The 10,153-nt window shown below is 44.6% G+C and overlaps 1 protein-coding gene across 1 annotated transcript; it reads left to right on the top strand.

The window, feature by feature from the left end:
- The first annotated feature begins 2,864 nt into the window (after positions 1-2,864).
- On the top strand, positions 2,865-9,696 carry LOC124016927 (photoreceptor ankyrin repeat protein-like). The gene is made up of 3 exons (XM_046332268.1): positions 2,865-2,988; positions 7,847-7,987; positions 8,972-9,696. Exons 1-3 carry the CDS (start codon positions 2,868-2,870, stop codon positions 9,694-9,696), a joined length of 987 nt encoding a protein of 328 aa, XP_046188224.1. The 5' UTR covers positions 2,865-2,867.
- Positions 9,697-10,153: the final 457 nt, after the last annotated feature.

The raw sequence follows: 10,153 nt of genomic DNA, 5'->3' as shown, positions 1-10,153 counted from the left end.
CTCTGATCAGGCAGGACTATGTGTATTTGGATGGAATGAGAAGCTTGAGGGAGTCACCCTGCCAGACAGGTGGAATATCAGAGAAAATAAAGAACAGACAAAATAAGATTATGACAGAGGCATCATGGGAAAGGTCTGTTGGGCAGGCTTTGCTGAGTCATCTCTTTGCCTCCTTCTTCCTTGTTTCCCCGACAGTTCTGTCTTCAACACCACTGGACTGTTTACTCTGTTCTGACTGCAACTCTCACGTAGACCTGTGTAATGGGTCATAAACAAATCTGTGTTGTTTTTAAGCCACAAATCACATCATTTGTAAAAATAGGAGACCGGTCTTCACAAACCATGAATGACACATTAGAACAGTGTTCAAACTGGGGAGCCACAAGATGGTGAGGTAAGTATGACTGTAAGAGAAATACCTCTCATTGGTCAGGAGGACAACACAAGGGGGAAGTGTGTTGGCTTGAGGGGGACTTTGGCACAACAGTCATACCTGTCTGCTTCAAAAAGATGTCCAATAAGGCAATGGATTAACTGAATGAAATGGGGGGAAAACCTTGCATGACACTCGTGATTACACGACATAATTTCCTAACACTGTGTTACAGTGGCTCAGAGAGGACAATATAAGAGGGAAAGGGATAGTCGGTTTGTTTCAGACTTAAGGTGGCATAGGTCTCAACGTATTTGTGGTTTGTAGAGAGAGATGGAAATGGCCATTCAATAATCCCCTCTTGAAATCCTCAGTAATTGGGATGAGGTGAGAGAGCATGCTGGCTGACTTGAGACACCTGGTGTCTACATTAAGAGTCCTCCTCTGACTCCTCCTCTGATCCTCATGTCGTCCGGCAGACTATGGGATGGAGAAGGGAAATGCACCGACGTAAATGGGCCTGTGTGGGAAACCTGCATTCACCGGTCACTCACTGGAAGGACACAGGAAAAGAGGTGGATTAGGAAGTGACTTCTGTATCTTTACACGGTTGTTGGGTGGTGTACCATATCTACAGAGAATACTTTTTTGGGCAGTTTGAACAATATCTTCTCAAGAGGCAGAGTGAGTCGAAACCAGTTAGAATTTTGAGGTAAGTGCATTCTTCAGGGATGGGTTTTAAAAGATGTTCTGCCAGAGACGTTCTACTAGAGACAGTTTTGAAGATTCAATTATAGATTGTGTTCTTTATAATGATCTTCTAGAAATGTGCATGCTCAGGTGAACGATAATTGAACCGAGCACAACAGTTGTTGACTGTTTTCTGCCGTGAAGAGGCAATGGTTCAGGACGCTCAACTGCATTTCAGTCTGTGCTCTGGACATCAAAGACGATGTAGAACAAATGCTCAAGGTTATATTATAGATGGTTCCGTGTTTTGCAAATAGAGTGCCTTTAATCTTGCATAAGAGGCTTTGTAACCCCAGGGACTCTGTTGATGTGTTATACATCAGCATCTCTGAAACACCTGTCTCCCTGGGTGACCACTATCCTCAGTGGTCCTCTGTCTATCTATTGGTTTCTCAACCCTCCATTTGTTCTTTAACAGTGTGGCACCCTGATGTGGGGTCGCTGGGGTCGTTGAAACACTTGTGAGAAATTGGCACAACTGTACAATTAGTGTGAGGATACATGTATCTGTGATGCATCTGTGATGCGTTATGCATCAGTAATACGTATATCCAACATCTCAACATCTCTGAGGCTTTTCCTCGTAAGCGAAAAACAACCAGAGACGTTTCAATGGCGAAGATGCGAGGATGGCCTGGTACAGGTGTGGCTGGATTTAAAGCCCAAACACGAGCCGCTGAAGTCCCACGTGTGACTCTTTTTCTTCTTAGTGTGAATTTAGCATTGTGTTCAGAAGGGCTTTCAGATGCTAATCCAGTTATTCATTTACATTACATTACATTTAAGTCATTTAGCAGCACTGAAGGCACGTTGAGTTCGCTCAGCCACAACAGTTCTGTTGCCATACACAGAGATTAAATGGGCAATCTAGGACAACAATAAACCGGTCACTTATTTGGTAAACAGCTGAGGGATAGGGCTGGAGAAGTGTAACCACTCTCAAAGAGATAAACCATCATTATCCCTGATGGAGAATTATGTTGCATTTCCTCCAGTCAATCTGTCAATCATATCAGAGAAATGTGTTGTTGATCTATAGATCATTCTAATGGCCCATTGAATGGCTCTGTGGTTTTGCCTCAACTCCAATGTTAACACAATCAACAGACGGGTCTGACCCCTGGTTTATTTCCCAGGTGTGTGCCCATGCCAGACTGCGTTTTAGTCTCTGACATTTGACCCCTCTTGTTCTGTTTCTCAAAGCTCCAGTTGTGATGTAGGCTGAGGGTCCAGTTCCATCTCTCCCAAGATGGCTGCCGTGAAGAACTCTGTGTCTGAGGAACACCTCCTGGGCAAAGGCCCTGACAAGGACGCCTCAGAGGTGTCTTTGTCAGGGAGTGTGTTAGACTCTGGCAGTGTCCTCTCAGATGACTCAGTGCTTCCAGACTACGAGCAGGAAGGTGATTCACAGGGTACTGCCAACACGCTGTATGATGTGTGCACTCGGAATGACCCCCTGACGCTCCGAAAGGTTCTGGAGAGAGGGGTTACAAAAGAGGAGGTCATGGCGGTAGACCACAACGGCTGGGTATGGGTCTCTCTTGCTAGCTTTGGTGGTGTATGATCCAGCGAGTCCTGAGTGTTACTAGTTCTAATACCAGGAGCATCATGCTCCTGTATGAAGACACAGAATCAGGTCATGTATAATTGTTGTTGGACTTAATTGCAGCCTTCACTCTGACGCAGTCAGATTTTTTTCTTCATCAGTTTAATCCACATTTTTTTTACCCAACAGACTGGACTGATGGTGGCGTGCTATAAGGGTTTTTTGGACATTGTGCAATCTCTTTACCACTGTCCCTACCTGGACATAAATCACCAGGACAACGATGGCAACACAGCACTGATGATCGCTGCACAAGCAGGTGAGCCACTCTCACCAGACCTATTACTAAATACTACACAGTGAAACGTCATTAGCACATGGTTGCATCCCAAATGGAACCTATTACCTTTATAGAGTACAACCAAAGATTTTTATAACTAATCCAGGGTATACCAGAGCCTGTCGTTTCCAATGGGAGAAAATGAATCATAATGGGCAGAACAAGCAAGGTGGTGGGCAGAGCCAAGCACAAGATAGTGAGATCCTATTGGCGCGTTCTAGTATTTATTTGAATATTTCCCTTGGGGAACGTATACCCTGTGAAGTATGCGTGTGCAATAACTCATTTTGCCCTTGCACTCCTTTTAAACAACTACATTTAAAAAACAACTTTGACAAAGGGTAAAGTCTACAAAACACAGTCCACCTTTATTTAACCAGGTATGCAAGTTGAGAACAAAGTTCTCATTTACAAATGTGACTTGGCCAAGATAAAGCAAAGCAGTTCGACACATACAACAACACAGAGTTACACATGGAGTAAAACAAACATACAGTCAATAATACAGTAGAAACAAGTCTATATACGATGTGAGCAAATGAGGTGAGATAAGGGAGGTAAAGGCAAAAAAAGGCCATGGTGGCAAAGTAAATACAATATAGCAAGTAAAACACTGGAATGGTAGATTTGCAGTGGAGGAATGTGCAAAGTAGAAATAAAAATAATGGGGTGCAAAGGAGCAAAATAAATAAATAAATGCAGTAGGGGAAGAGGTAGTTGTTTGGGCTAAATTATAGATGGGCTATGTACAGGTGCAGTAATCTGTGTGCTGCTCTAACAGCTGGTGCTTAAAGCTAGTGAGGGAGATAAGTGTTTCCAGTTTCAGAGATTTTTGTAGTTCGTTCCAGTCATTGGCAGCAGAGAACTGGAAGGAGAGGCGGCCAAAGGAAGAATTGGTTTTGGGCGTGACCAGAGAGATATACCTGCTGGAGCGCGTGCTACAGGTGGGTGCTGCTATGGTGACCAGCGAGCTGAGATAAGGGGGGACTTTACCTAGCAGGGTCTTGTAGATGACCTGGAGCCAGTGGGTTTGGCGACGAGAGTGAAGCGAGGGCCAGACAACGAGAGCGTACAGGTCGCAGTTGTGGGTAGTATATGGGGCTTTGGTGACTAAATGGATGGCACTGTGATAGACTGCATCCAATTTATTGAGTAGGGTATTGGAGGCTATTTTGTAAATGACATTTACTTGTATTTAAGAGCAGTTGGAGGCCACGGAAGGAGAGTTTTAATGGCATTGAAGCTCGTTTGGAGGGTTGTTAACAGTGTCCAAAGAAGGGCCAGAAGTATACAGAATGGCGTCGTCTGCATAGAGGTGGATCAGAGACTCACCAGCAGCAAGAGCGACATCATTGATATATAAAGAGAAGAGAGTCGGCCCAATAATTGAACCCTGTGGCACCCCCATAGAGATTGTCAGAGGCCCGGACAACAGGCCCTCTGATTTGACACACTGAACTCTATCAGAGAAGTAGTTGGTGAACCAGGTGAGGGTAGCCTAGTGGTTAGAGAGTTGGACTAGTAACCGGAAGGTTGCAAGTTCAAACCCCCGAGCTGACAAGGTACAAATCTGTCATTCTGCCCCTGAACAGGCAGTTAACCCACTGTTCCTAGGCCGTCATTGAAAATAAGAATTTGTTCTTAACTGACCTGCCTAGTTAAATAAAATAAAAATAATTTGAGAAACCAAGGCTTTTGAGTCTGCCGATGTGGTGATTGACAGAGTCGAAAGCCTTGGCCAGGTCAATGAACACGGCTGCACAGTATTGTTTCTTATCAATGGCGGTTAAGATATCGTTTAGGACCTTGACCAGCTCTGAAACCAGATTGCATAGCGGAGAATGTGCGGTGGGATTTGAAATAGTCGGTAATCTGTTTGTTGACTTGGCTTTCGAAGACCTTAGAAGGCAGGGTAGGATAGATATAGGTCTGTAGCAGTTTGGGTCCAGAGTGTCCCCCCCTTTGAAGAGGGGGGTGACCGCAGCTGCTCCAAACGAGCTTCAATGCCATACAACACTCCTTCCGTGGCCTCCAACTGCTCTTAAACGCTAGTAAAACCAAATGCATGCTTTTCAACCGATCGCTGCCTGCACCCGCACACCCGACTAGCATCACCACCCTGGATGGTTCCGACCTAGAATATGTGGACATCGATAAGTACCTAGGTGTCTGGCTAGACTGTAAACTCTCCTTCCAGACTCATGTCAAACATCTCCAATCAAATCTAGTCGTCGTCTTTCTATTCCGCAACAAAGCCCCCTTCACTCACGCCGCCAAACTTACCCTTGTAAAACTGACTATCCTACCGATCCTCAACTTCGGCGACGTCATCTACAAAATATTTTCCAATACTCTACTCAGCAAACTGGATGCAGTTTATCAAAGTGCCTGTCACTGGAACGAACTGCAAAAATCGCTGAAGTTTGAGACTTTTATCTCCCTCACCAACTTCAAACATCTGCTATCTGAGCTGCTAACCGATCGCTGCAGCTGTACATAGTCTATCGGTAAATAGCCCACCCAATTTTATCTACCTCATCCCCATACTGTTTATATTTATTTACTTTTCTGCTCTTTTGCACACCATTATCTCTACCTGTACATGACCATCTGATCATTTATCACTGCAAAATTGTAATTATTCGCCTACCTTCTCATGCCTTTTGCACACAATGTATATAGACTCTCTTTTTTCTACTGTGTTATTGACTTGTTAATTATTTACTCCATGTGTAACTCTGTGTTGTATGTTCACACTGCTATGCTTTATCTTGGCCAGGTCGCAGTTGTAAATGAGAACTTGTTCTCAACTAGCCTACCTGGTTAAATAAAGGTGAAATTAAAAAAATATATTTAAAAAAAAAACATCTTTGGGAATCTCAGACGACACAAAAGAGAGGTTGAACAGGCTGGTAATAGTGGTCGCAACAATTTCGGCCGATTGTTTTAGAAAGAAAGGGTCCCGATTGTCTAGCTCTGCTGATTTGTAGGGGTCCAGATTTTGCAGCTCTTTCAGAACACCAGCAGACTGGATTTGAGAAAAGGAGAAATGGGGAAGGCTTGGGCGAGTTGCTGTGGGGGGTGCAGTGCTGTTGACCGGGGTATGGGTAGCCAAGTGGAAAGCATGGCCAGCCGTCGCAAAATGCTTGTTGAAATTCTCAATTATGGTGGTTTTATCGGTGATGACAGAGTTTCCTATCCTCAGTGCAGTGGGCTGCTGGGAGGAGGTGTTCTTATTCTCCATGGACTTTACAGTGCCCCATAACTTTTTTGAGTTTGTGTTGCAGGAAGCAAATTTCTGCTTGAAAAAGCTAGCCTTGACTTTTCTAACTGCCTGTGTATATTGGTTTCTAACTTCCTTTAAAAGTTGCATATCACGAGGTCTGTTCGATGCTAATGTAGAACGCCACAGGATGTTTTTGTGTTGGTTAAGGGCAGTCTGGTCTGGAGAGAACCAAGGGCTATATCTGTTCCTGGTTCTAAATTTCTTGAATGGGGCATGCTTATTTAAAATGGTGAGGAAGACATTTAAAAAAATAACCAGGCATCCTCTACTGATGGGATGAGGTCAATATCTTTCCAGGATACCCGGGCCAGGTTGATTAGAAGGCCTGCTCGCTGAAGTGTTTCAGGGAGCGTTTGACAGTGATGAGTGGAGGTTGTTTGACCGCTTACCCATTACGGATGCAGGCAATGAGGCAGTGATCGCTGAGATCTTGGTTGAAAACAGCAGAGGTGTATTTAGAGGGCAAGTTGGTTAGGATGATATCTATGAGGGTGCCCGTGTTTACGGCTTTGGGGTAGTACCTGGTAGGTTCATTGATAATTTGTGTGAGATTGAGGGCATCAAGCTTAGATTGTAGGATGGCTGGGGTGTTAAGCATGTCCCAGTTTAGGTCACCTAGCAGCACAAGCTCTGAAAATAGATGGGGGGCAATCAGTTCACATATGGTGTCCAGAGCACAGCTGGGGGCAGAGGGTGGTCTATAGCAGGCGGCAACAGTGAGAGACTTGTTTTTAGAGAGGTGGATTTTTGAAAGTAGAAGTTCAAATTGTTTAGGTACAGACCTGGATAGTAGGACAGAACTCTGCAGGCTATCTCTGCAGTAGATTGCAACACCGCCCCCTTTGGTCATCCTATCTTGTCTGAAAATGTTGTCGTTAGGGATGGGGATTTTAGAGTTTTTGGTGGTCCTCCTAAACCAGGATTCAGACACGGCTAGGATATCCGGGTTGGCAGAGTGTGCTAAAGCAGTGAATAAAACAAACTTAGGGAGGAGGCTTCTAATGTTAACATGCATGAAACCAAGGCTATTACAGTTACAAAAGTCATCAAAAGAGAGCGCCTGGGGAATATAGGTGGATTCACCTCTATATCACCAGAGGAACAGAGGAGGAGTAGGCTAAGGGTACGGCTGAAAGCTATGAGAATTGGTCGTCTAGGATGTCTGGAATAGCGAGTAAAAGAAGAAGGTTTCTGGGGGCGGTACAGATTACAGATTATAGTTTTGGAAAGAGAAAATTGAATAGAGATCAAATGTTTAATCGATGAGAAAATTAGCAGAATGTTGGCCAAAACCACTCCATCTTCTCCCACTGCCGGCCACTGGGCTTCCTCTCCTCACCTTATTTGGTAGTGAGATGGAAACGCCCTCCAGATTTTTCACATTAAAACATCCAGTGAAATATCTGGCTCATTGTTCTATCTGTGGTACTTACTACTTCAAAAGTAGTGCACTACATAGGAAATAATGGTGACATTTGTGACAGGCCTTAAGTATTTTCGATGGCGCCTCATGATACCCTGAACCCATTCTCACCCTGTATCCTTCTCCAGGTCACACCATTACAGTGACCTACATCCTAAACTACTACCCCGGGGCAGACACAGAGATCCGGGACTGCCGTGGCTTCACCGCACTCATTAAAGCTGCCATGCAGGGCCGAGACGATGTGGTGTCTTCCCTCGTCATGGCCGGTGAGTGAGAGGCCTCCTCCACTTCAACGCTACCATACACACCATACTGTAGTCATGAGAAAACATCTTATGAATGTTTAGATAACCTGAGAAATTGATGTTACAAGTATAAAAACATAATTCTGACCCTAATTTACCTGCGTATACTGGGTATAAGCCTTCATTGTATGTTTGTGCAGTTCACAGTTCACAGTTCACATAGCTCACATGTATTATCAGACACACAACAGTGTGTCCGCTGACATTAAATTAATTAAATTACTTCAGAGACTCCAAAGGGTATACTTCTAAACAGAAGTAAGGCCCAGAGAGTGAGAGAGGAGGAAGAGATAGTTATACACACACATTTCTGGGATTAGCCTATGCTTTTTCCCAGGCAGCAATGTTGCTGACTCAGGCAATTGGCAATTATAAAATCTCTGTTCTATTTGGGGTTGAGCATGAACCCACAAATTGAAGGGCTAAGGTTATAGGACGTGTGTAGTAATGTGTTTGGGATGGATGTACCTGTGGTGTGTCTGCCAATGTTTGCAGTCAACTTTCTCTGGTTGGGAGCATGTGTTAGTGACGGATGCCAGGTTTAAGGGATCAATTAGGGGGCACACTCTGGTGTAATCTTTGTCTTGGCTGCCGGGAGATTAGCGAAGTTTTTTACTCCAGATATGTTGTCCTCTTTTCACAAGATCAGTAGTATCCACTGGAGTCACAGTCACTCATTTGTCAATATGCTAAAAGAGTTGAGGAAAACATGCTCAGCTAACTGAAGCCTTTCCCCCATCACATTAAAGATAATTAATTCTCCCCTCTATCCATCATAAACCAAGAAGCATCTATGTTTTCTTATTCATGTAGCACATGATTATCATTATGGTGCTATAATATAGATCTATATGCAATGGAATGTGAATGAAAGTGTTTCAATGGAGAAATATTATGACCTGAAAGCTATTTTATTTTTTCCCTTCACTGCTATTTCTCTTCCAGGTGCAGACCTAAATGCAATAGACACCAGGAAGCAGAAGTGTGCGCGGGACTGGGCACTAAAGACGGGCCGCTACGAGACCTTGAGCCGCCTCCGCCGCCTCAACCTGCGGCCTAGAGCCGAGCAGTTTACTGAGAGCTACGTCCCCGAGTGGCCAGAACTGAAAGTGCTGGTGGCCAAAGCCACAGCCAACAAGAGCACCGGCCAGATGATCACCCAGCGCATCAAGTCCACCTTCAGCTTCAATTTTCTCCAAGACCCCCAGGACAACGGGGTCTTGGACCATATGGTGCGTATCACCACCAGCATCCATAGCCCTTTGGTGGCCACCGCCTGCCGGCCGCTATGCCCCACCAGCCCCCCCGAGGTGGGAAAGAGGCGCTTGGCCGTGCCTGAGCTGAGGAAGAAGCACTCAGAGAAGAAGCTGGAGGAGAGCTCTGTGTGCCACAGCAACGGCTCCGTCTCCGTCTCCTCCATCATTCCACACATCCACTTGGCCGAGACCATCGCCACGTCTTGCTGTGTGGACACAGAGCGCAGGGGCAGTATTATCTCTATAGCCTCCACCGGGGTGCGCACCTTCATGCCCAGGAACATGGCCCACAGGAATAGTGTGTTCCCTTCCGGCTGCATCCCCAAGATCCAGATAGTGAAGTCTGGAGAGCCCATGCCTAGGAAGGAAAAAAAGAAGAAGAGGCACAAGGGTCACCTGGAGCTGCCCGTATGAAAGTACAAAGCAGAGAAGCAAGAGAAGAAGGAGAAGAAGAAAGCAGAGAAAGAAAAAGAGAAGGCCAAGAAGGAAAAGGAAAGGAAAAAGAAGAGAGAGAAGTAGTGAGATGTCTAAAGCTGCCAATTTATTTCGATGCCACACATTTCCAATAACTTCCTATATATTTTTCCTGGAGTTATACTCCAAACATCTGAATTATGAAGTACTGTTCAAATTACTCAAAGGTTTGGACTCGGTTTTATGGCCAATGCAGTAAAATGGATTCTTTAAAGGCCATCGTATTCATACTGCTTTGTAAAGTGTTTTTTTTTTTTTACAGGACCAGTAAAGGCCCAGTGCACTATATTTGTGAAATTTTTATAACTGAATGTATTCAAGTGTTTACCAGCATTTGCAACTTGAGTCTGATAATTATTTGTATAAAACAGTTCATCTGAAAATACTTCTGGAATAT

The sequence above is a fragment of the Oncorhynchus gorbuscha genome, linkage group LG03, assembly GCF_021184085.1.
Source record: "Oncorhynchus gorbuscha isolate QuinsamMale2020 ecotype Even-year linkage group LG03, OgorEven_v1.0, whole genome shotgun sequence".
Taxonomy (NCBI): Eukaryota; Metazoa; Chordata; class Actinopteri; order Salmoniformes; family Salmonidae; genus Oncorhynchus; species Oncorhynchus gorbuscha.
This window is presented reverse-complemented; position numbering and strand designations above follow the sequence as displayed.

Coding starts and splice junctions, on each gene's coding strand:
- LOC124016927 (XM_046332268.1), top strand. CDS start 2,868: ATGGTGGCGTGCTATAAGGGTTTTTTGGACATTGTGCAATCTCTTTAC. Junction 2,989..7,846: donor GATGATCGCTGCACAAGCAG/GTGAGCCACTCT, acceptor ATCCTTCTCCAG/GTCACACCATTACAGTGACC. Junction 7,988..8,971: donor GTCTTCCCTCGTCATGGCCG/GTGAGTGAGAGG, acceptor TTTCTCTTCCAG/GTGCAGACCTAAATGCAATA.